At 37.4% G+C, this 26,741-nt stretch overlaps 2 protein-coding genes across 9 annotated transcripts in view; both read right to left on the bottom strand.

Moving 5' to 3' along the window:
* COQ3 (coenzyme Q3, methyltransferase) overlaps nucleotides 1-21,122 on the bottom strand; it is a 32,503-nt gene extending 11,381 nt beyond the window's left edge. The window contains exons 1-4 of the mRNA XM_004372412.3: nucleotides 20,315-21,122; nucleotides 6,541-6,667; nucleotides 3,246-3,398; nucleotides 727-826 (exon numbers count right to left, since the gene is read on the bottom strand). Of these exons, the coding sequence (XP_004372469.3) occupies nucleotides 727-826; nucleotides 3,246-3,398; nucleotides 6,541-6,667; nucleotides 20,315-20,585 (651 nt within the window). The 5' untranslated portion in view covers nucleotides 20,586-21,122. The remainder of the gene's footprint in view (nucleotides 1-726; nucleotides 827-3,245; nucleotides 3,399-6,540; nucleotides 6,668-20,314) is intronic.
* Nucleotides 21,123-24,396: 3,274 nt separating this feature from the next.
* Nucleotides 24,397-26,741, bottom strand: part of PNISR (PNN interacting serine and arginine rich protein) — a 28,628-nt gene continuing 26,283 nt past the window's right edge. For 7 of the 8 annotated variants that reach the window (XM_023727583.1, XM_023727585.1, XM_023727581.1 and 4 more), the window contains one exon: nucleotides 24,992-26,638. In XM_023727583.1, the coding sequence (XP_023583351.1) occupies nucleotides 26,608-26,638 (31 nt within the window). In that variant the 3' untranslated portion in view covers nucleotides 24,992-26,607. Of the gene's footprint in view, nucleotides 26,639-26,741 lie in introns of all 8 variants that reach the window. The other variant, XM_012554421.2, reaches the window with a different exon arrangement.

Below are 26,741 nucleotides of genomic sequence, written 5' to 3' on the forward strand. Positions count from 1 at the left end.
CTGAAGAACACGCTGCCTGTGTGTGTGAGAACTTAGCTTTGCGTCAAAGGCCTCTGTTAGCTTCACTGTTAACTAAGCTGAACTGTGGGCCTTGACAATACCATACTGAATTGAATCATAACCTGCATTTGCATCCTACATTGTTGCTTAAAATATCTTTCAAAGATTAGATTATGATGCAGTATTAACATGAAAGTCATTGTGCTGAAAGAAAAAAATACAAAATAGAGTTACAGGGCATAAATTTATTATACATTAAGCAAATATTCTTCACAGGAAAAATGACTACTCTTCCAAATACTCAAAAGCATCTAAGAAGGGAAAAGCTCCATAAGCAGGCAAAACTAAACTCTATTAGGTTTTGTCATTGAAACAAGTGCAAAAGGAAGATCTATCATTGCATTTAAACCATGGGAAATTGCCTAATCTCTTGGGATAGAAGAGATTACAGAATTGCCAAAATCTGTTATTTGAGCTTTGTTATTCGAATGACCTACGTCACATTTTTGTAAAAAAACAAAAAAACCATATTTTTCAGAATTTTTAGATTTAAAAATAGTAATAAAAAACATGCATTACTTTTGCAAACAAATAAAACATACACATTTCTTTGTTTTTTTAGTGAACAACACTGTTTGCTGAAAAGATAAATGAGGCATAAACCCACTCCCTGTCAATGTCTTTCCCCCAGTTAAAAATGGGAGAAAGCTGTTATCAGTTTCTTACTTCAGTTAACAATCCACCACCACAGCCAACATCGAGAATCTTCATCCCAGACAAAGGTTTTCCTGGCTGGTGATCAGCAACTGTTTTCAAAAGATTGTCTCTTTTTAAAAAATTCAAAACATATGAAGACAAAAGATTAATTTTATAAATGAAAAGTCTTAAAAGTGCATAATTTTCAAGGAAATTAAAGCCTCCATTTGAAATGGATTATTGATATTTTTGGATAAACAGATCTTTCATTTTCAGCATTAAATCACTCATTGTATTTCATTTATAAAATATTTTCAATAATCAAAAGCAAGAAGTTTAAAGTAAAACTAAATAATCTAGTAGTAACTATGATTTATTATTTTAGTAATAATATAAATTAATCTAGTTTAGATTAACCTAATTTTATTTGCATGGAGCCCTGGTGCTCAGCTGCTAACTGAAAGGTCAGTGGTTTGAACCCACCAGCAGCTCCGAGGGACAAAAGACCTGGTGATCTGATCTAGTAAAGAATACAGCCTAGGAAACTCCATGAGGCAGTTCTACTCTGTCATATAGGGTCACTATGAGTCAGAATCAACTCCATGGCACACAACAACAATTTTATTTGCTTGCGAGATCATGATACCTATTAACTATGTTGTCAGCACTTGATAGACCCATTTCATGTCAGTAGTAAATGGGTTACTTTACAGAGTTTAGAAGAAGTAGATGGGAGACCTATATTTTTCAGGATTTGTCTATATTCCGTTCTAAACTGAGTCTCTCTTAATCTTCTAAATTAGTGGTGTTTTCATATATGGTCACAAATGGGGATCCAAATCAAGTAAACTGAATTCTAAGATAATCATAGTAATACTTCACTACACACAAACACATGCACGCAAGCACACGCGCGCACACACACGTTCACATAAACCAAAATCAGTTGCCTGTCAAGTCTATTTCCACTAATGGCAACCCCAAGTGTTTCAGAACAGAACTGCACCCCACAGGGTTTTCAACGGCTGTGATCTTTTGAAGTACATCACCAGGCATCTGAGGCACCTTTGGGTAGATTCAAACCATCAACCTTTTGGTTAGTAGCCCAGCACTTAACTGTCTGTGCCGCCCCAAGAGTCCTCACACTCATATAGGTAGATAATAGACCTAACAGTATTGTAAACTAAGCTTTTAAGTTGGGACTATAAACGTACTTTAATTATATTAAAATCAGTAATATATGTAATGACGGTATCTTAGGATATCTTTTATTGCTATTAAAATTAATTGGATTCTGAGAATAACCTGGACACTGGTTAAGCAGATCACTTTGGAATGCTGTAATATACAGTAAGGACCCATTTCAACTGAAGTCTGATCCATTCTTCACACAGCAGCCAAAATGACTCTTTTATAGCATAATTTAGATCATATTGCTTCCCTTCAATGGCTTCCAACTCTGCTCAGATTAAATATCAACTTCTAACCATAGCTTGCAATGTCTGGGTGATTTGTTTTAGTGTGATGTCCAAATAAAGGTGTTACAGTAGTTAGCAGAGAGTACGTAGTTCTCAAACTTGAGGGTGCATCAGAATCATCTGGAAGGTTTGTTAAAACACAAATTGCTAAGCTCCAGACTCTGACTCAGTAGGTCTAGGGTGAGACCTGTGAATCTGCACACCTAATGAGCTCCTAGGTGATACTGATGTTGCTGGCCCAGGGCCCACACTCTGAAAACCACTGATCTGGCCTAAAAGAATAATATTTCCTGCTTTTCTCTGATTTAGTGTTTCACTGATTCACTAATTCAGTGGAAATAAAAAAGGTGCCGATTTTCTCTTTTTGATGCACTGATTCTGGATGTACTAGCAAAGACCAGTCAGGAAGCTCCTTGAGGGCAGAGTCTGAGCCTGATATTCTGAGTGTCCTCTTACAGTGGTTTGCCCATATTGGCTGCTCAAAAGTGTTTGATGAATAAATGAATGGACAAAAGAACAAATGAAGAATTTCTTAAAAATCCCAGCCCTGATGAACCCTTGTCTCTATCTCCCACAGCAAACTATAAGTTCCTGAAGTACATGGACTATGTTTCATTCATCTTAGTAGCCTTTACAGAGGCTAGCCCCCTCATCCCCAAATTCTGCACAAGGTAAGTTCTCAATACATATTTGTTGGATTGAACTGTCTCAGCAGTACTCCCTTTACCAGAACTACCAATGGTCAAAAAGGCCACCGCGGATCCTTTGCTATAAAATGACCTTGATGCCACAAGACCCTAGTTTCCTTTCATAAGGATTTAATTCTAATTACCCTGATAAAGTAAAAACTGCATCAAGTTAATCTATGAAAGCAGCCTAGAAATTGGGAGACATTTCAAAAATAAATAGTTTGAAACAATAGACATCAAAGAGAATTTCCTTAATTTTCAAAGCAAACTTAAAATGCAGCATTTTGAACCTAGGTATAACCTAAAACACAAATGCACTCAAAAGAAGATGAATTATTTTAAAAAGTTGTATTTAAGAGACATAGAGTTTCTAGAATGTTACCTAATAAATGGCACTCTTAGGTCATTCATAGAATGAAGAGGTGCATATGCTCCTTGCTCATCCCACCACTTGTGAGCCAGGGCCCGGAAGGTTTTTACTTCATTGCTGTCTACAGTGGTTTGCGAAGTACTGTACGGTCTTGTTACAGGGTACCTAAGGGGTCAAAATGAGAGCCAGGCAAATACTACTGTTCTTAAAAACGTAACATTAGATACACTATGTAGAAAGATCTTCTTATTTATAATTTATTAGATTCTAAATATATATATAGTTCAGTTTTGATGCTTTAAAATCAAGTTTTCTTGTAATCACAATGCTTGTAATTTGTAGATTCACAGATGAAACAAAATTAGTTTACTTTTCAAAGCAAGTTACAACTAGGACAGAACTTTATAAAATTTGGCCTTATGGGTCATATCTAATAATAATAATAACGGAAGTATTAGTAGGAATAATAATAATTAGAAAAAAAATGTTGCCATCGAGTCGACTGCAACTCATGGAGACCCCATGTGTGTCAGTACTGAAGTCACTCCTGAGGTTCACCCTTCAGCCAAAGATTAGACTGGCCCATAAAACAAAATGAGACTAACTGGGCACACCAGCCCAGGGACAAGACAAGACAGAAAAGCTGGTAATGGGGAACCCAAGGTCGAGACGGGGAGGGTGTTGACATGTCATGTGAGGGGTTGGCATCCAATGTCATAAAACAGTATGCGTATTAAATGTTTAATGAGAAACTAATTTGCTCTGTAAACCTTCCTGTAAAGTACAATAAAAAAAATGTTAGATATACAAATTAATAAACATTAAACTTCGGGGAAAAAAAAAAAAGAACTGTACTCCGTAGTGTTTTCAATAGCTGATTTTACAGACGTAGATCACCAGGCCTTTCTTCCGGAGCACCTCTGGGTGGCTCAAACCTCCAACTTTTCAGTTAGCAGCTGAGTGCTTTAACCATTTGTACCACCTGAGCACTCCGATAATAATAGCTACTATTTACTGAGCACTTATTAAACACTAGGTACTATTTAAAAGCTTCACATATATCATCTTATTTAATCCTCCCAACAACTCTACGGCATAGGTACTATTATCATCTCAATTTTACAGATAAGAAAATGGAGGCACAGAGAGATTCAGTAAGTGGTAAAACCAGGATTTGAACCCAGTTATCTCCATCTTCTTCTGCTATCACCGTTGTCTAAGCTCCCTTCATTTCATATGAGCTATTACGCTAGTCTTCTAATTACAAGACTGGCTGCTTCCCACCTCATTCCCTTCCAATCTACTCTCCATGATGCATCCAGAGTGATCATTCTGAAATGACAATCTGATAATGTCACTTTCCTGCTTAAAATGTTTCCATGTTTTCCCAGTGCCCTTAGGGAAAATGGAGCCCCGGCGGCAAAGTGGTTAAGAGCTACAGTGTGCTACTGTTGCTAACCAAAAGGTCGGCAATTTGAATCCACCAGCTGCTCCCTGGAAATTCTATGCAGCAGTTCTACCCTGTCCTGTAGGGTCGCTGTGAGTTGGAATCGACTTGATGACAACGGGTTTGGTTTAGGGAAAATACCAAAATCCTTGCTATGGCCTACAAAGCTCTGAATTATTTAGCCCCTTATTTCCTCCCTATCTAAACTCATCTCCCACTACTCTCCTTATCCCCTCACTCCAGCCATGCAGGCCTTCTTCAAGTTCTTTGAACTGGTCACACTGGCTTCTTCCTTGGGCACTTTGCATGTGTTGTTCCCTCTGCCTAAAACATTCTTTTCATTTTTTTCCCCCTCCCCTCTACACAAATCTAATTAATTCTTTCTCATCCTTCAGATCGTAGCTTAAATCAAATGTTATCCAAGAAGTCTTCTCTGATGCACAAAACTGGATCACAGTTTGTGTTCCCCTGTTTTAACTCGTACATCACATTGTACTTCTTCATGGGGCTGTGTGATTATTTGGGCATGTCTGCCTCCCCTCTAGACCATAAGCGCTATGACAGCAAGCAGGGATTATCTCGCTCACCATTTTATCCCTAGTGACTAGTACAGTTCCTGGAACACAGCTGGTACTCAGGAAACACTTGTCAAACGAATAATATGAAATAGAAGGTCCAGAAAAGTACATACTATGCCTAAAAAAATTTTTTTTTTAATCAAATGAGATCAAACAGGGACTAAACAGGGATCAGATAGATCCTATACAAAGTACCACTACATTGTACATTATGGAAAATTCTCCAAAGGTCTACTTGGGTAAAAGAAGAAGTTGTTAAGTTAGAAAAGGTAATGCCATTCAAATTTTTACTGTTTTTCTTAGCCACATATGGCGTGTAAATTCTATACTCATTACTTTTCATCCTTTTAAGATTGAAATGTTATTTTTTCTTTTTTTTTGTTGTGGTAAATATATATGTAACAAAACATTCACCATCACTCTTCTCTAATATTTATATTCTCTTATGAATATTACCCTTCTTTTTCATACTTAATGCAAAGCCTCAGTGATCAAGGACTAACTTACAATAGGTAACAGTAAGTGGTTGTTCAGTTGACTACAAATGATTTCACACATCTAATGTCAAAGGAGCTTGTTTAAGAGAAAAGTAGGGGCATGCACTTGGAAAACTGAGCTCAAGTCTCAACACTATGTAATATTTTTCACAAGGTTATAAATTAGTTTATAAAATACAAACACAAAAAGATATTATTTTTGTTCAATATTACTACCCAGAATGTACTCTTATCCCCCTTGCCATTATTTACGTTGCACCTAACAAGCACTGCATTATTTGTGTCCTGTCATAAGGATATTCTGAGGAAGTATAAGTACTCTTCCAAGTAATATGATCTTCTATTAAAAATAAAATCCATCTCTGAATTTATATGTACTGGATGTACACTGGAAGCCCTGGTGGTGCAGTGGTTAAGCATCTGACTGCTAACCAAAAGGTTGGCAGTTCAAATCCACCAGCCGTTCCTTGGAAACCGTACGGAGCAGTTCTACTCTGTCCTATGGGGTCACTATGAGTCAGAATCGACCTGATGGCAATGGGTTTGGTTTTTTGGGTTTTGGATGTACATTGTATTATTCTATCAACTTCTGTGGGCTTAAAATTTTTCAAATTTAGAAGTTGTTGGAAAGTAAATTAATTAAAAATATTTAAATAAGTAAAATCAACCTTAATCAAAGCATATAAGCTATTATATGCTGACAGGGTTTATTAAACACAATCATTTACTAACCTACTATTGCATACAATTCTGTAAATATTTACCACACTAATAAACATACTAACCTGTAACTTTTCATTTTATTCATAGAGGCAAAGGTCATCCTATAGGATTGCAACTTCATGGTTCTGTATTCAGTGGAAACCCATGGTTTAATTTGTAGAATCCAACTGAGATTATTCTCTGAATTAGCTGAAAAAAAAAAAATTATATGTACATGTAATAAGTATATGAATTCTTGATTCTAACGTAACTGAATAAAGTATTTTATATGGCAATCCTATATTATACTATGACTGATAAACGAATTTTCCTCTTAATTTTGGATTTTACTATAAAAAATAAAAGTCTTACATTCTACCATCTTTCTTTAACCAGACATTTTCAAAATTATAATAAGCAAAAATAAGTAATGTCTAAATAAAAAATTTTTCATGACATTAGTTTTTGCAACCACATTGTGCTGCACAAAATCATAAAAAATGATATTCAAATAAAACTATGTTACCTCTTAAACTAGGGTAATATTAATTCTGATATTATCTGTAAAAACCAGTTCAAATTCTGTCAATTCCATGTCAGCTACATGAAACTGATTTATACATATGTGTTCGATATCCTTTACAGAGCAAAACTGTATGTATTTTATATGTATATATACAAATTACATATTATATAAAACACACACACACATATCTATATACACACACACACATATCTATATACACACACATATACACATCTTGGAATTCACACTCACCCAGTCTATATGTTCAAACTAACATAGGGACTTGATTTATGAACAGGTTACTCTGCTGCAGAACATTCGTTTAATAAACATGTAGACAAAGCAGGCTCCAGAACAAAGAATATTACCAGAGACAAAGAAGGATACTGCATCATAATTAAAGGGACAATCCACCAAGAAGACAAACAACAGAATATCAAAACACATGAAGCAAAAAACTGACAAAACTGGATAGAGAAACAGACAAATCCACAACTATAGTTGGGGACTTCACCACCACTCTCTAGTGACTGTTAGAATCACTAGCTAGAAAATCAACAAAGATACAGAAGAAATGAACAACGCTATCAACCACTAAGATCTAACTGAAATTTATAAAACATTCCACTTAAACAACAACAGAATATACATTCTTTCAACAGTGCATGAAGCATTCATAAAGATAGACCATATCCTGAGATGTAAAACAAACCTTCACAACTGTAAAAGAAGTGAAACATACAAAGTATATTCTCTGACTTCAATGGAATCCAACTAGAAATAAATAACAGAAAAGATAACATGAAAAGCTTCAAACACTTGGAAATAAAACAACACACTTGTATACAATCCATGAGTCAAAGAGAAAGTCTCACATATTAAAAATATATTGGACTAAATTAAAATGAAAATACAATATATAAGAATCTGTGGGATGCAGCTAAAGCAGTACTTAGAGGAAAATTTATAGTACCAGCTATTTATATTAGAAAACAAAAAAAGTCTCAAACAATCTAAGCTTCAACCTCAAGAAACTAGAAAAGAGAGAACAAAATATGACCAAAGCAAGCAGAAGGAAGGAAATGATAAAAACAAAAATTTAAAACAGAAAAACAATAGAGAAAAATTAATCAAACCAAAAGCAGATTCTCTGAAATGGTCAAAAAAATTGATAAACCTCCATCAAGCATAACAAAGACAAAAAAGAGAAGACCTAAGTTACCAATATCATGAAAGAAAGAGAAGATATAGACCCAACAGACATTAAAAAGGGTAATAATATTTAAAAAAAACAAAAAACAAAAAACTCTATGCACAGAAATTCTACAACATAGATAAAATGGACTAATTCCTTGGAAATACAAACTATCAAGACTCATGCAAAATAAAACAACCTGAACAGTCCTATAACTATTAAAAAAAATTTAATTCATGATTAAAAACTCTTTGAAAAACAAACCTTCAGGCTCAGATGGCTTCATTCAGGAATTCTACAAAGAAAAAGTAACAACCAGTTCTACATAATCTCTTCCAGAATAGAAACGAGCAGGAATACCTCTCAATCCATTTTATGAAGCCAGCATTACTATGATATAAAAACCAGACACAATACAGCAAAAGAAAACTACAGACTAATTTCTCTCATGAACATACACAAAAATTCTCAACAAAATATTAGCTATAGAGTCCAGCAATGTATAAAAATAATAAAGCACAATGAAGTAGGATTTATTCCAGCTATGCAACAGTAGCTCAGTATTAGAAAATCAATTAATGTAATCTACCATATTAACAATCTAAAGAAAACCACACAATCATACTGATAGATGCAGACAGAGCATTTCACAAAATCTACCCTATTTATGATGAAAAACTCTCAGCAAATTAAGAATATAAGAGAACTTCAACCTGATAGAGTTTGGACTAAAAACCTATAGTTCACAGGATACTCACTGGTGAAAGACTAAGTACTTTCCCCCTAAAGTCAGGAATAAGGCAAACATGTCCACTCTCACCACTTCTAGCCAACATAGTACTAAAAGCACTATCCAGTGCAATAAGGCAAGAAAAGGAAATGAAAAGCATACAGAATGGAAAACCAAACAAAAACCAAATCCATGGCAGTCAAGTCGATTCCGACTCACAGCAACCCTATAAGACAGAGTAGAACTACCCCATAGAGTTCCCCAGCAGCTCCTGGTGGATTCGAACTGCCGAACTTTTGGTTAGCTGCGGTAGCTCTTAATCACTACGCCACCAAGGTTTCTACAGAATGGAAAGGAAGAGATAAAGTTGTCCTTATTTGTAGTTAATATGATTGCCTATATAGAAAATCCCAAGGAATTAGAAAAAAAAAAAAAGCTTCTGGAACTAATAAGTTAGCAAGGTTGCAGGGCACAAGGTCAACACACACACAAAAAAATCAATCATGTTTCTATATACTAACAATGAACAACTGCAAAGCAAAATTTAAACTGGCATATCATTTAAACTTATTCTAAAAAAATGGAATAATTTTATTGTTATACAAATCTAACAAAATATGTACAGGATTGTTTCAAATCCACCCGGGGATGCCAGAGAAGAAAGGCCTGGCAATCTACTTCCATAAGATTACAGCCATTGAAAACACTGGAAGATGGCAGAATAGTGAGACACTTCCTGTGGTCCCTCTTACAACAACGACCCGAAAACACAAGTGAGTCGATTATATATCACAATCCAGGAGCCCCGAACATTAAAGACAAAGTTGAAGAGCCAGCAGCAGCAGAGGCAGGGACAAACAGTTCAGAAAGAGTGAAAAAGTACCAGACCTGACCTAGCCGGCATCCTGCAGGCTGGATTGCTTGGCGCGCGCAGGCTGAGGCAAGCAGTAGCTAGCACTCGGGACGCGTTTCACCACATTAGGAAAAACTAAGTGACAGAGAGTCTGCACAAGCCTTCAGAGCCAGGGGGAAGTGGCGCTAGATCTGTGAAAGTTAAGTGCAAGCGTCTAATCTTGTGCAGGATCAAAATAACCCTTCCCCCTTTGGGACCTTCGTAACAGAGACGTGCCTCTCTTCCGTTTACATGCCCCCTCTCTGCTCCGCTCTGGCGCTAGTCCAGCAGTGTTCAGCGGTTGCCACACCCCCAGGCCAGAGGCCAGAAGTGACACCTGCTGTGCCTGAACCAGTCTGCCGGCTTTGGGGAGGAAACAAATAAACGAACAAACAAAAAAAAAGAAACTGTCAACTCCCCTAAGCTGGAAGCTCAGGATTAACCGTGCCCAAACCAGTCTCATGGCTTTAAAAAAAACTGCCACGCTCCCTAAGCCAGGAACTCAGCGGAGGCACAGCCCCTTCACCTAGGCACAGGCATAAGGAGTCCATGGACTTTGAATGCTTTTCACCTCTGCCTAGACCTGTGTGGGCCCCAAGCAACAGCGCAGGCTCTCGTTAGCATAGTACAACAGGGTATATACCTGAAGCCTATTCTCAACTGCAACAGCTAAGGGAGAGTGGTAGATTTGTGACATTTGACACTGCCTTGCCCATTAAGCAGGGTCCTCACCCAACCACACCAGGGGCCTGAACTGGAGGCTTCACCCATCCCACCCAGTAACCCACGACAGGGGGCTGAGGGTAAGTGGTGCCTCCCAGTCCTTACAGTCAACAGCATTAGGTGCCCAAAGTCCAGCTGCAAAACCCACCCACCTACACACTCTAGGGGACAGGGACACACCTTCCACCTACACGCTCTAGAGGACAGGGACACACCTTCCACCTACACGCTCTAGAGGACAGGGACACACCTTCCACCTACACGCTCTAGAGGACAGGGACACATCTTCCACCTACACGCTCTAGAGGACAGGGACACATCTTCCACCTAGGCACTCAGGGGCAGCCGTCAGCCCCCTTCCTTGCTCAGCACATAACCCCCTACTGCAGCCAGATACCTGTGCCTGCTCCAGTCAACCCTACGCCGCCCTGCTCATCTAGAGCTAGGTAAGAGCCTGCACAATGCACTTGGTGACTGTCTTAGTCATCTAGTGCTACTCTAACGGGAATACCACAAGTGTATGGCTTTAACAAAGAGAAGTTTTTCTCTCAGTCCAGTAGGCTACAAGTCCAAATTCAGGGCGTCGGCTCTGGGGGAAGGCTTTCTCTCTCTGATGCCTGGAGGAAGGTTCTCGTCATCATCAGTCTTCCCCTGGACTAGGAGCTTCTCTGCGCAGGAACCTCGGGTCCAAAGGATGCACTCTGCTCCTGGCACTGCTTTCTTGGTGGTATGAGGTTCCCAACTCTCTGCTTGCTTCCCTTTCCTTTTATCTCTTGTAAGATAAAAGGTGGTGCAGGCCACACCCTAGGGAAACTCCCTTTACAGTGAGTGGATCAAGGATGTGACCTTAGTAATGGTGTTATACAATCCCACCCTAATCCTCTTTAATGTAAAATTACAGTCACAAAATGGAGGACAACCACACAACACTGGGAATCATGGCCCAGCCAAACTGATACATACTTTTTTTGGGGGACACAATTCAATCCATGACAGTGACCGATGACCTGAACACCTAAGCTGAATTCACACAAGAAAAGTAAACAGACTCATGGGCTCACACACCTAGTAGCAGCTCTAACCACCTGGTGACAGGTTGTGAAAGTTTCAAAGATGACAATAATCAAAGTAGCTCACACATCCAGCCTATTTGGGCATATCAAAACAAAACAAAAAAAAGAGATAGGACACAGTCAGCAAACATACAATAAATTAATACAATAACTTACTGATGGCTCAGAGATAACAGTCAATATCAAATCACATAAAGAGGCAGACCACAACGGCTCCAGTAAGCGATCAAAACAAAGAACCAGGAAACCTTCCAGAGGAAGGGAAGGTCTTAGAATTACTGGAGGCAGAATTCAAAAGATTAATATACAGAGCTCTTTAGGAGATCAGGCAAAACACAGATCAAGCCAAGGAACACACAGACAAAGCAATAGAAGAATTTAGGAAAGTTACATAAGAGCAGAATGGCAAATTTAACAGGCTGCTAAAATCCACAGAGTGACAGCAAATGGAAATCCAAAAGATTAATAACAAAATTTCAGAATTAGACAACTCAATAAAAATTCATAGGAGCAGAACTGAGGCAATGGAAGTCAGAATTAGTGAGACTAAAGACAAAGCACTTGACACCAATTTGAGGAAAAATCAGATAAAAGGATTTAAAAAAATGAAGAAACCCTAAGAATTATGTGAATGACTGGAGTACTAGAAGGGGGGGAGGGGATAACAGAAAACACAGAGAGAATTGTTGAAAATTTGCTAGAAGAAAACTTCCCTGATATCATGAAAGACGAGAAGATATCTATCCAAGAAGCTAATTAAACCCCAAAAGAAAGTCACCAAGACATATAATCAAACTTGCCAAAACCAAATGTAAAGAGAGAATTTTAAGAGCAATTAGGAATAAATGAAAAGTCACCTACAAAGGAGAGCCAGTAAGACTAGGCTCTGTCTACTCAGCAGAAACCATGTAAGCAAGAAGGCAATGGGATGACATATATAAAGCCTTGAGGGAAAAAAATTGCCAGCCAATAATTATATATCCAGCAAAATTGTCTCTCAAATATAAAGGCGAAATTAGGGCATTTTCCAGATAAATGGAAGTTAAGAGAATTTGTAAAAACCAAACCAAAATTACAAAAAATACTAAAGGAAGTCCTCTGGCTACAGAATCAATAATATCAGATAACAACCGAAGACTAGAACATAGGACAGAACAACCAAAGACTAGAACACAGGACAGAACAACCAGATATCAACTCAGATAGGGAAGTCACAAAAATAAGTCAAAGGTAAAACACTGAAAATAGGGAAAAAGAGATGTCAGTATGTAAAAGATGACCTCATTAAAACAAAAAAGAGGAACTAAATAGTATAGTCATAGAACTTTCATGTGGAGAGGAAGTTAAGGCGATAACAAGAAATAAAAGATTGGTTTAAACTTAGAAAAACAGAAGTAAATTTTAAGGTAACTACAAAGGAAACTAACAAATTCACACACCAAAATCAAAAAGAAGGAAAACATAAAGACTTAGTAAATACAAAATCAATAACAATGAAAAAGAAAAAAAGAAAATACATAAAGAAAAATGACTCAGCACAGAAAATTAGGTGGAACAAAGAAACTGTCAACACCACAAAAAAAAAAAAAATCAAAATGACAGCACTAAACTCATACCTATCAATAATTACACTGAATGTAAATGGACTAAGTGCACCACTAAAGAGACAGAGTGGCAGAATGGATCAAAAAAACATGATCCATTTTTATGCTGCCTACAAGAGACACATGTTAGACTCAACAAAGACACAAACTAAAACTCAAAGAATGGAAAAAATATATCAAGCAAACAACAATCAAAAAAGAGCAGGAGCGGCAATAGTAAGCTCTGACAAAATAGACTTTAAAGCAAAATCCACCACAAAGAATAAGAGAGGATACTATATAATCATTGAAGGGACAATACACCAGGAGGACATAACGATAATAAACATATGCTCACTCAACGACAGGGCTCCAAAATACATAAACTCTAACAGCATTGAAAAGAGAAACAGACAGCTCCACAATAGTAGTAAGAGACTTCAACAAACCACTTTTGGTGAAGGACAGAACATCTAGAAAACAGCTCAATAAAGACACAGAAGATCTAAACGCCACAATCAACCAATTTGATCTTACAGACATATACAGAACACTCCACCCAACAGCAGCCAAGTATACTTCCTTTTCCAATGCACATGGAACATTCTCCAGAAGAGACCACACATTAGGCCACAAAGCAAGCCTCAACAGAATCCAAAATATCGAAATATTACAAAGCATCTTTTCTGACCTTAAAGCCATAAAAGTAGAAATAACAGGAAAAGCAAGCAAAAAACTACATGGAAACTGAACAACATCTTGTTCAAAAACTACTGGGTTACAGAAGAAATCAAGGATGGAATAAAGAAATTCACAGAATCAAGTAACAGCGAAAACACATCCTACCAGAACTTTTGGGACATGGCAAAAGCTGTGCTCAGAGGTCAATTTATAGCAATAAATGCACACATCCAAAAAGAAGAAATGGGCCAAAATCAAAACAGTAACCCTACAACTTGAACAAATAGAGAGCAGCAAAAGAAGCCCTCGGGCACCAGAAAAAGGAAAGAATAAAAATTAGAGCAGAAATAAATGAAAAAGAGGATAAAAAAACAACTGAAAGAGTCAACAAAACCAAAAGATGGTTCTTTGAAAAGATCAACAAAATCAATAAACCACTGGCCAAAATGATAAAAGAAAAACAGGGGAGGAAACAAATAACCCCAATAAGAAATGAGATGGGCTATATCACAACAGACCCAACTGAAAACTGCACTCCAACAAATTTGAAAACCTAGAGGAAATGGACAAAATTTCTAGAAACACACTACCTACCTAAACTAACATAAAGGTAGAAAAACTAAATAAACCTGTTAGAAAGGAAGAGACTGAAGAGTTAATTTAAAAAAACTCCCAACAAAAAAAAGCCCTGACCCTGAAGGCTTCACTGGATAATTCTACCAAACTTCCAGAGAAAAGTTAACACCACCACTACTAAAAGGTATTTAAGAGCATAGAAAAGGATGGAATACTCCTAAACTCATTCTATGAAGCCAGCATAACCCTGATACCAAAACCAGGTGGACACCACAAAAAAAGAAAATTACAGACCAATAGCCCTCATGAACATAGATGCAAAAATCCTCAACAAAATTCCAGCCAATAGAATTCAAAAACATATCAAAAAAATGATTCATCATGGCCAAGCGGGATTCATACCAGGTATGCAGGGATGGGGTCAACATTAGAAAAACAATCAATGTAATCCATCACATAAATAAAACAAGAGATAAGAACCACATGATCTTATCAATCAATGCAGAAAAGGCATTTGACAAACTCCAATACTCATTCATGATAAAAACTCTTCAGCAACAAAATGGCCCCCGGACACCCTTCTAGCTCAGTGGAGAAGTCACTCCTGAAGTTCACCGTTCAGCCGGGGATTGGACAGCCTCATGAAACAAAACAGGACTAATGAGGCATAGCAGTCCAGGGACAAGGACTAGAAAGCAGGAAGGGACAGGAAAGCTGGTGATAGGAAACCCAACATTGAGAAGGGACAGTGCTGACATGTCATGGGGTTGTCAGTCATTGTCACAGGGCAATATGTGTATTAACTCTTTAATGAGAAACTATTCTGTTATGCAAATCTTCACCTAAGGTACAAAAAAAGAATTATCTATGTGAGATCAAATTGACAACAGCAACTCAAAAGGTTTGATGGAAAGCCTGGGGGCAGTGAGTTTAAGATAATGGTGATGGAATAATTTGGAAAAGGATAGTGAGAATAGCAGCACAACTAGAAGAACGTAATCGATGTCACTGAATTGTACATGTAGAAACTTTTGAGATGGTGTAACTTTGGCTATGTGTATTTTCACCAAAAAAAAGGTCCTTCAAGGTTGAGAAGGGAGAGTGTTGACATGTTGTGGGTTGTTAATCAATGTCATAAAACAATATGTGTACTGACTGTTTGCGAGAGAAACTATTTGTTCTGTAAACCTTCATCTAAAGTACAATTAAAAAAAAAAAAAAAAAACCTCTCAGCAAAATAGCAATTCCCTTGAAAATGGGAACCAGACAAGGATGCCGTTTATCACCACTCTTATCCAACACTGTGCTGGAGGTCCTCGCCAGAGCAATAAGGCTAGAAAAAGAAATAAAGGGCATCCAAATTGGTAAGGAAGAAGTAAAAGTATCCTTATTTGTAGATGATATGCTCTTATACACAGAAAACCCCAAAGAATCCACAAGAAAACTACTGGAAGTAAAAGTAGATTTCAGTGAAGTATCAGGATACAAGATAAACATACAAAAATCAATTGGATTCCTCCACCCAAAAAAACGGAACTCGAAGAGGAAACCACCGAATCAATACCATTTACAATAGCCGCCAAGAAGATAAAATATTTAGGGATAAATCTAACGAGAAACATAAAAGACCTATACAAAGAAAACTATAAGACACTGCTGCAAGAAACCAAAAGAGACCACATAAATAGAAAAACATAACATGCTCATTGATAGGAAGACTCAACATTGGGAAAATGTCAATTCTATCCAAAGCGATCTATGGATACAATGCAATCCCAATCCAAATTCCAATGACATTTTTTAAGGAGATGGAGAAACAAATTACCAACTTCACATGGAAAGGGAAGAGGCCCTGGATGAGTAAAGCATTGCTGAAGAAGAAGAACAAAGTGGGAGGCCTCACGCTACCTTATATTAGAACCTATCATACTGCCACGGTAGTCAAAACAGTCTGGTACTGGTGCAACAACAGATACGTAGACCAATGGAACAGAATTGAGAATCCAGACGTAAATTTGTCCACCCATGAACAGTTGATATTTGACAAAGGCCCAAAGTCTGTTAACTGGGGAAAAGAGTCTCTTTAACAAATGGTGCCGGCATAACTGGATATTCATCTGCAAAAAAATGAAACAAGACCCATACCACACATCATGTACAAAAACTAACTCAAAATGGATCAAAGACCTAAATATAAAATCTAAAATGATAAAGATCATGGAATTAAAAATAGGGACAATGCTAGGAACACTAATACATGGCATAAACAATGCAAAACATAACTAACAATGCATAAACACCAAAAGAGAAACTAGATAACTGGGAGCTCCTAAAAATCAAACACTTATGCTCATTAAGACTTCACCAAGAATAAAAAAACAACCTACAGACTGGGACAAAAATTTTGGCTATGACATATCCGATAAGAGTCTAATCTCTAAAATCTACAAGATACTGCAACACCTCAACAACAAAAAGACAATCCAATTAAAAAATGGGCAAAGATATGAACAGACACTTCACCAAAGAAGACGTTCAAGCAGCTAACACATACATAAGGAAGTGCTCACAATCATTAGCCATTAGAGAAATGCAAATCAAAACTACAATGAGATATCATCTCACTCCAGTGAGGCTGGCACTAATCCAAAAAACATAAAATATTAAATGTTGGAGAGGTTGTGGAGAGACTCAAACACTTACGCACTGCTAGTGGGAATGTAAAATGGTACAACCACTTTGGAAATCGATTTGGTGCTTCCTTAAAAAGCTAGAAATAGAAGTACCATATGATCAAGTAATCCCACTCCTTGGAATATACCCTAGAGAAATAAGAGCCGTCACACATACAGAAATACGCACACCCATATTCATTGAAGCACTGTTCACAATAACAAAAAGATGGGAATAACCTAGATGCCTATCAACAGACAAATGGATAAACAAATTATGGTACATACACACAATGGAATACTATGCAACAATAAAGAATAATGATGAATTGGTGAAACATCTCACAACATGGATGAATCTGGAGGGCATTATGCTGAGTGAAATTAGTCAGTGGCAAAAACAAATTTGTATGAGACCACTATTATAAGAACTCAAAAAAAGGTTTAAACACAGAAGAAAACATTCTTTGATGGTTAGGAGGGTGGGGAGGGAGAAAGAGGGGAATTCACTAACTAGACAATAGACAAGAATCATCTTAGGTGAAGGGAAGGCTGTAAATCTTTACCAAAGGTGACTGCCACATCTTTCTCCTGCAGAGCAGTTAGTGGGTAAAAAAGATCTGTAGTTTAGTTAATAGTATTGTACCATTGTCAATTTCCTGGCTTTGACAATGTACTATCATTATGTAAGATGGCATTGCTGAAGAAGGCTGGCTGAAGATTATTAGGGAATTCTACTGTCTTAGTTATCTGGTGCTGCTATAACAGAAATACCACAAGTGGGAGCTTTAACAAACAGAAATTTACTTTCTCACAGTTTAGGAGGCTAGAAGTCTGAATTCAGGGTGCTGTCTCTAAGGGAAGGCTTTCTCTCTCTGTTAACTCTGGAGGAAGGTGCTTCCTTCTTCTGAGCTTCTGTTCCTGGGTAATCTTCATGTGGCTTGGCATCTCTCTTTCTCCATCTCTGCTCTGCTCCTTGTTTAATCTCTTTTATATCTCAAATACTAGGGTATATACTAGTCCTGCCTCAATAACATAACAAAGACAACCCATTTCCAAACGGGCTTATAACTACAGGCATGGATGTTAGGATTTACAACACATATTTTTTGGGGACATAATTCAATCCATAAATCTACTATTTTTGCAACTTCTTATGAGTCTTAAATTATTTCAGAATAAAAAGTTTTTTGTTTTTTTAATTAAAAAGTACGAAGTGGCTCATTACAAAGTATTTCTCCTATCCCTAACTCCAGGCATCCAGTTTCTCTCTCTGGAGGCAATCAATGTTACTAAATTTGTGGGTATGCTTCTAGAGATGTTTTATGCACATGCAACCATGTTTGTCAATCTATTTCTCTTATTTTATACAAAGGGTAGCACAACGTACATTCTTCTGCACATTGTTTTACTTACCTGTCTTGGAGACTATTTCATTACAGATGATAACCAAACCTAAACCAAATCAATTGCCATCGAGTCGATTCTGACTCACAGCGACCCTAAAGGACAGAGCAGAACTGCCGCATAGGGTTTTCAAGGAGCGGCTGGTGGATTTGAACTGCTGACCTTTTGGTTAGCATAAACAGCCTCCTATTTTTTTTTATAGCTGCATGATAATCCATAATTTATTTAAGCAGTCTTCTATTGATGGACATTTTATTTCCAATTTTTTGCTTCCTAAAAACCTGAGATTGAATTACATAGGTAATTTCATATATGTTTGAGTGTACCTGATGGTAAAGTCCCAAGAATTGCTGTGTACATTTGTAAGATTGTAACTGCCACCCATGGATGTTTTTTGCAGCTCCATGGGCAATATCTAAGAAAGTTCAGTGCTGGTTTCTCTACATTGTCACCAACACAATGAGTTATGAAACATTTTTATCAGTGACAATCCAATAGGTGAAAATGGTATCTCAGTGTAAATTTTGCTTTATCATGAGTGAGGTTAAGTATCGTTTCTTAATTTTAATGGCCATTTATATTTCATGTCTTGTCTTTTCATAGTCTCTGCACATTTTTCTCCTGCGTGCTTTATGTTTTTTATTTGTTTTGTTTTTTAATAGGCCCTTCACAGTCTGGTCCAAAGCCATTTCGATATTCTAAAAAATATATATTTATAGATATAGGTATTTGTGCTTCTGGGCTTTTGCTCAGTTAATTCTCTCTTCCACCAACTCTATCTGAACTACCTTTTAAGACCTAGTTCAAACAGTCATCTGTATTATATAATGAACTTGGAGAAATAGATTGGGATAGAGAGAGAGAACAGAGATACACCACGATTTCAACAGTGATTATCTGTGGTGGAGATAATCATCTTCTTTATACTTTCTTTTCCTGAACTTTTCCCAGTAAACACATATGCCTTTTACAGTCAGAAATTTTAAAATAATACAAAACTATTTCCAGATTTTGAGGGAAGGGTAATGTAAATGGAGTTTTTTTTTTTTAAACATTCTTGAGGTATCATTCATTTCTAAATATCCAGTGTCTATGTAACAGTTCCTGACACACACCCGTAAAAACTCGCTGCCGTCGAGTCGATTCCGACTTATAGCGACCGTATAGGAAAGAGAACTGCCCCATAGTTTCCAAGGAGCGCCTGGTGGATTCGAACTGCCGACGTTTTGGTTAGCAGCCGTAGCACTTAACAACTAAGCCACCAGGGTTTCCTCCGGACATACAGTACGTGTTAAATGAGTTTCGTGTAAAGGATTAATTTAACTATCTAGTAACACTAGGAGTTAAAAAACCAGACTGTCGCCTATAAGCACCAAGTTCAGTGTGATATTTTCGTGATCTTAATTGCCGATATAGTTTGGAAACAGCAGCTGATGTGACCTTCCAGACCTCGCAAAAATAGGAAGCACGACCAAGAAACTCCTGCCGACGCTACGTGGATCCCTGGCCCCTGAGGCAGGAAGTTCAACCAAGATCAGATAAAGGTCGTCTGATGCAGTGTGAAGGCCCGCGGACAGATCTACCCCCTGCAGGACCTAATCCTCAACTTTTCCCTCCACCTTTGAAAAGGTGAAGGGTGTTCTATCAGGATTGAGGGTCGGTACAGAGGCCGTATGTTTTACGCTACTGGAGCGCGGAGGCCACGAACAGTCCACAGCCCTCCTCTGCGTCTGCGCAGAACCGCCAGGCGCCCCGCCCCCCCCCGGTGGATTCTGTGAGAGCGACCTCCACACACTCACCCGCCGAGGCTAGACGAGGACAGTCGGCCAGTGTGCGCCGGCATCCAGACTCAAGCACTTCTAAAAAACGACCCCCAGACGAACAAAGACTGCGGCCTCCCCACATTGCGACAGAAAGGATCCACCTCTTCTTCCGGTCCCTCCCGCAGAAGTGTCCCAGCAGCAAAGTTCCGGGATTCGTCCTTGCGCGGTCAGGAACCAACTTAATCATGGTTGTATTATTAACGGATGTTATGTATATACGACTATCGATACTTTTCACGCTCAACATCTGGCAAATTGTGGACGCAATGAAGCTATAAAATGTTTCTCTTGCTCATACAAGATATTCTCATTTATGCCTATTCCTATCTGACCATCCCAAACGTAATCATTAAGGGCTAGCCATCAGTCAATCCCACTGTTACATACATGATCTAGCTATTAACCCTGTGTAGCCCTATTTCATATTTATTAGGACATTTACACTCCTGTAAGACACTGACCCCAGCTCTTAGAATCACAAAAGTATGAAAGCATTTCTTCTCTAAGGGTAGAAAAGTTTCCCCTTTCAAGGTACTCAAATATCAGACAGCCAGAAGTGCAACTTTGAAATCATTCCACATTTTCAACAGGAAAGCTCAAATTGGTTAAGGGTTCTTGGAACTGGTTTAATTTACTGCTCAGCAATGGTCGTTCAAGGAGGCCTGGTGGTGCAGTAGTTAAGTGCTCGGCTGTTAACAGAAAGGTCGGCGGTTTGAACCCACCACCCGCTTAAAAAATGCCAAACCCCACCGCGTCGATTCCGACTCATAGGCATCCTATAGGACAGAGTAGAACTGCCCGATAGGGTTTCCAAGGAGCGCCTAATGGATTTGAACTGCCGACCTTTTGGTTAGCAGCCAAACTCTTAACCAATAGGCCACCAGGATTTAAAAGACCTGGTGATCTGCTCCCTATAAAGATGTCAGCCTAGGAAACCCTATGAGGCAGTTCTATTCTGTCCTATAGGGGCACTATGAGTCAGAATTGACAGCACACAGTAGTGTTCACTTATGGCTCCTTAGCTAAAATACTCACTTCCTCTTAAAAAGTAGTTGCAGACTTTTTCAGTAGCTAAGACACTGGCTAAAAGAATGGACTTAGTCCAAAGGATTAATGGACCACAACTATCACGGCCTCCACCAGACTGAGTCCAGTACAACTAGATGGTGCCCAGCTACCACCACTGACTGCTCTGTCTGACAGGGATCACAACAGAGGGTTCCGTACAGAGCTAGAGAAAAATGTAGAACAAAATTCTAGCTCACAAAAAAACACCAGACTTACTGACCTGACAGAGACTGGAAAAACCCCAAGAGTATGGCCCCCGGATACCCTTTTAGCTAATGAAGTCACTCCTGAGGTTCTTCAGCCAAAGATTAGATAGCCCCATAAAACAAAACGAGACTAATGGGGCACAACAGTCCAGGGACAAGGACGAGAAGGCAGGAGGGGACAGGAAAGCTGGTAATAGGGAACCCAAGGTTGAGAAAGGGCAGTGTTGACATGTCATGGGGTTGTTAACCATTCTCATAAAACAGTATGTGTACTGTTTAATAAGAAACTATGTTCTGTAAACCTTCATCTAAAGTACAAAAAAAAAAAAAAAAAAGAAACATAGCATCGATGATAAAGATGGCAAAGGACCCGGCAATGTTTCATGGTCATACATAAGGTTGCTATGAGTCCACACCCACTCCATGGGAACTAACATGTCCCCTCAGAGCTCCTCTCTTCTTAGATATATGAGCATTTCTCCAACTGAAGGCAGAAAGCTCTGCACAGAAGAGAAATTAGCCCGTTAATAAGTATTTGTTGGAGTGATAGATCCAAGGAAAAAGTAGAATGCAAGTATGATTAAATAAATTTCTAAGAACCTTATTTAAATGTACTTTCTTTGTACCATTTTACTGGGCTTCAAAGCCTTGTCACTATAGTTTCAACAACAAAAGCAATCAGTGATTTGCCTTAACACTGATAGGAAACAAAAGCCCTTTAACCCACATAATTTGGTTCAGATATGCAAAACTAGCTCATGATATTTTTTTATACGAACATCAACATAGGGATTTCCACTGGCCCTGAAATCTGAATTTTGTTGGAAAGACTCGCGTTGCTATGGGGTCTACGGCTACTGTTGGGAGGTATTTCCCAGACTACTGCTATGTTGTTATCCATGAACATGTTGTAGACTCTACAATTTTGTTATAAATCTCTGAAATCTCCGTAATATTTTGTAAATCTTGTAATTTTATACACATACAAAATTTTTTCATTCATTTTAATGGTAAAGTGCTCCCTTATAGCTAAAAAGTTTTGTCCCTTTGAGATGCATATACTACATCTACTAATAGATTAACTGGTAAATTTTAGTATTTAATCCAACATTCTACATAAATTGGTAATTTAAGTATAATTCTATCTTAAACTATCATAATCAGATGGTGTGTTTACTAGAAAACTCTATGGATGACACTTGATAAACTTTTATGGTATAAAAGTGTAACTCGTATATGCTATTTTAAGAGGTAATAAAAAGTCTTTTTCATTTAGGTTTGAGATGTTACAATCAAAATTCTACTTAAAATTGAAGAATTTAAGGGCTATAAGTGTCCAACACCTATAAACCAAACCAAACCAAACCCATTGCCATGGATTCCGACTCATAGTGCCCTATAGGACAGAGTTGAACTGCCCCATAGGGTTTCTAGGACTGTAAATCTTTACACAAGCAGACTACCACATCATTCTCCAACTGAGTGGCTGGTGGGTTTGAACTGCCAACCTTTCAGTTACCACCCTAGTGCTTTAATCATCGTGCAGTCAGGGCTCCCTGTCCAAGACTTATAATCTAATTCCTCCCTTATATAGTTGAAAAAATTGAGGTCTACAGTGATTTCAAAATACATCAAGTAGCAGAGCCAAGTCAAGCCAATGAATCAAATACTATTTCCATTAAGCCATGATTAGTACATTTTAGAAACCTGAACATTTTTATATATAAAACACTCAGTTTAAAAGTAAAGGCTTCCCAGCACAACTTGTCCAACGCAAGGTCATGAAAGCTCCATAGACACATCCAAACTCCCTAATGGACCAAACTACCAGGCTGAGGGCTCTGGGGACCATGGTCTTGGGGAACATCTAGCTCAACTGGCATAACATAGTTTATAAAGAAAATGTTCTACGTTCTACTTTGGTGAGTAGCATCCGGGTGTCTTAAAAGCTTGTGAGTGGCCGTCTAAGATACTCCACTGGTCTCACCCCATCTGAAGCAAGGGAGAAAGAAAACCAGAGACACAAGGGAAAGATTAGTCCAAAAGACTAACGTACCACAACTACCATAGCCCCCACCAGACTGAGTCCAGCACAACTAGGTGGTGCCTGGCTATCACCACCGACTGCCCTGAATGGCATCATGATAGAGGGTCCCAGACAGAGCCTGGAGAAAAATGTGTAACAAAATTCTAACTCACAGGAAAAAAAAAAAACAGACTTACTGGTCTGACAGAGACTACAGAAATCCAGCATATGGTCCCCAGACACCCTTACAGCTCAGTAATGAAGTCACTCCTGAGGTTCATCCTTCAGCCAAAGATTAGACAGGTCCATAAAACAAAAGGAGACTAGATGCGCACACTAGCCCAGAGGCAAGGTCAAGAAGGCAGGAGGGGGCAGGAAAGCTGGTAATGGGGAACCCAAGGTCGAGAATGGGAAAGTGTGACATGTCGTGGGGTTGGCAACCAATGTCACAAAATAGTACGTGTTATTAATTGTTGAATGAGAAACTTGTTTGCTCTGTAAACCTTCATCTAAAGCACAATTAAAAAAAAAAAAAAAAAAAAGTAAAGCCTTCCACAAAGCATACTGTAGGGACTTTGGACTTTATACATCTCCTATGTAAAAATTCCCACATAAAATTAAAAATCTCATCTACCATTACACTTTACTTGTTTTGACACTAAAAATAAACTATTCGGGGGAAGTTTACTTATCATGTATTATACCATTAGAAACAGATTCTAAAGACATTTTACAAAGGCAGAAAACATACACTAGTGAGATTCCATACTAATCTTTATTTATATTTTGGGGCCTGAAATAAATCTTATAATTATCTCTTCCAAATTACATTTTATTCTCTTAATGGTGTACGTTGCCCCCAATCCACAAAAGCAGGTATGATTAATACACTAGAAATATTTTAAAGAAGAACCTTTTTAAGACAGTTTTTATTAACCAATCTAGGCCAATCATTGCCTCAAAAATTTCATCTATTAATTCTCTGGTTGCCAAAAAAAAAAAATTCATAACCAAATTATACATCTAATTAACTTATGTGTAAGTTTCAGCATTCATATTCTAAAATCATAGAAGCCCTATTTTATAAAATCTTACCACTCAAGGTAAGCATACCAGATGACAATGAAATGAATTCTCTAAATTATCTGTGAAAATCTGAAAAACCCAAATATTTAAATATAACACTGTTGTATTTACTAATAATCACATATATCATGACTGTCTTTTAAAAAGAACTACAGATATAGTTGATTAAAAGCTTGCAAACTGTGGAAGAGTAAACAAAACTGTTAAATAATATTTTTGGTTCTAGTCTCTATCTTGCCCAAAAATGTACATATCATAGCCAGCAGATTTTTTCTGTAGAATTTTATTTTGAAAATAATTTTTCACTGGAAGATTAATCTAAAAAACATGTTTAGATATGAAAATGTTATACAACTTATTACAAATCAGATAATTAATTCTGCAATTAGGTACACCATGTTAGCTCTCCTACATAAAAAATATTGCACATTTTCCTTAATTTTGTCTCCATATGTGATTGATGACTAAACTATACTGAATTCCAAACTATTTTAAAGTTATCCTGTGAAATGCCAACTTTATAAATACCAGAACTAAATGCACTGTAAAACAGCCATTTTGGTAAACATGCATTTATTCACAGTTATTTCCTTTAGATAAATGCATAACTGCTCAAAATATTAAAGAATCTATGAAGAAGGTACAAGAGCACACTATGCAAATCTATTTCTACCTTTATTTTGAGGAAACACTGATCTTGGCAAAAATATGGCGTTATTTTTAAATGAACTATTGCTGGTAAGAAGGCATACTGTAAAACTTCTGTGTCGCGCACCTGCTTTTCTTTTCAAGATTTAAAAGCATTTGTTTTCAGAGATTTATCTGACTATTGCCTCATAAATGAATAATCTTATAAAAACAGACCATGAAAGCAGTCGAGCACTTAAGTTAAAATGCCTCCAGAACCCCATTTTACTAGTAAGTTATGAATGGCTTAAATTTGTAGACCACTCATTGCTCATAATTTAAGAAATTGACAAAATAGGATCATTTTAATGTTATGAAGTTGACACAGACCTGCATAATACAGCATTTCTCCACTGAGTTGAGGTCATAGTACACTTTAAAAATATAAATAAATATATATTGAATAGTCTTGTTTCTATAATAACCCCAAAGTGTTTAAAATACGCTTCTAAAGCAGAGGTGGGTGATTGCAGAATATACTTCCAGACTTGACTATCAGTGCCAAACACGTTCATTCGTTACATATAATTCTACTGGTGCAATGGCTTGATTGATATCAGCAATTCATTTTACAGGAGTGATCCATACTTTATACACACAGAGAATATATCACTTGAAAATCCCCAAAATAGGAAGAAAAGTTTAGAAAGCTGTCCAATGCTTCCAAATGGAAAATATAGGTCTATTTCTGGCCCACTTTCACACCCTTAAAGGTGGAATTTGACAAAAGTCCATGGGTACAATTTACAAACTTTGACAAACTATTAAAACCATTTTCTCTGGGGGAGATGGGAGGAAGTACCTTTAAAACCTGTTATACAAAATTCCAGCTGCCTTTTTATAAAAGTACGTTCCTTAGATTAAAAATCATAAAATTAAGGTGCAAGAAGTTAACAAAAAAGAACTAAAGAGCTTTATTGACCATCACAGTACATTCAAGAATAATTTTAAGAACATTACAGCTGAAAGAGAATGGTATGTTTATAGTCTTATTATGCACTATTTTTTGGAAAAAATTTAATACAAAGTAACTCAGAGCAGCATCTGGAAAAAGTACACCTATTTACAGATTTAAAAAAAAAAAAAAAGATTCTGGTTTCACCTACACAGCCACAATGTGCCTCTATAATGAGACAAGCCCTTAAAACTCATGGAATTTTTTAAACAACATCATGGCATTCTTGCCACATCATTCCTCAGCGTTTACGACGGGGAGGGGTTGTTGATCTGAAAAAAAAAAAAGGGAAAAGACAAAATTTAAAAATAAAAATGTATTTTAAACTCAAGAATCTGCAATTTTATATAGATAATATTATATAGGACTTCTAAA

Source organism: Trichechus manatus, unplaced genomic scaffold, assembly GCF_000243295.1.
Source record: "Trichechus manatus latirostris isolate Lorelei unplaced genomic scaffold, TriManLat1.0 scaffold00017, whole genome shotgun sequence".
NCBI lineage: Eukaryota > Metazoa > Chordata > Mammalia > Sirenia > Trichechidae > Trichechus > Trichechus manatus.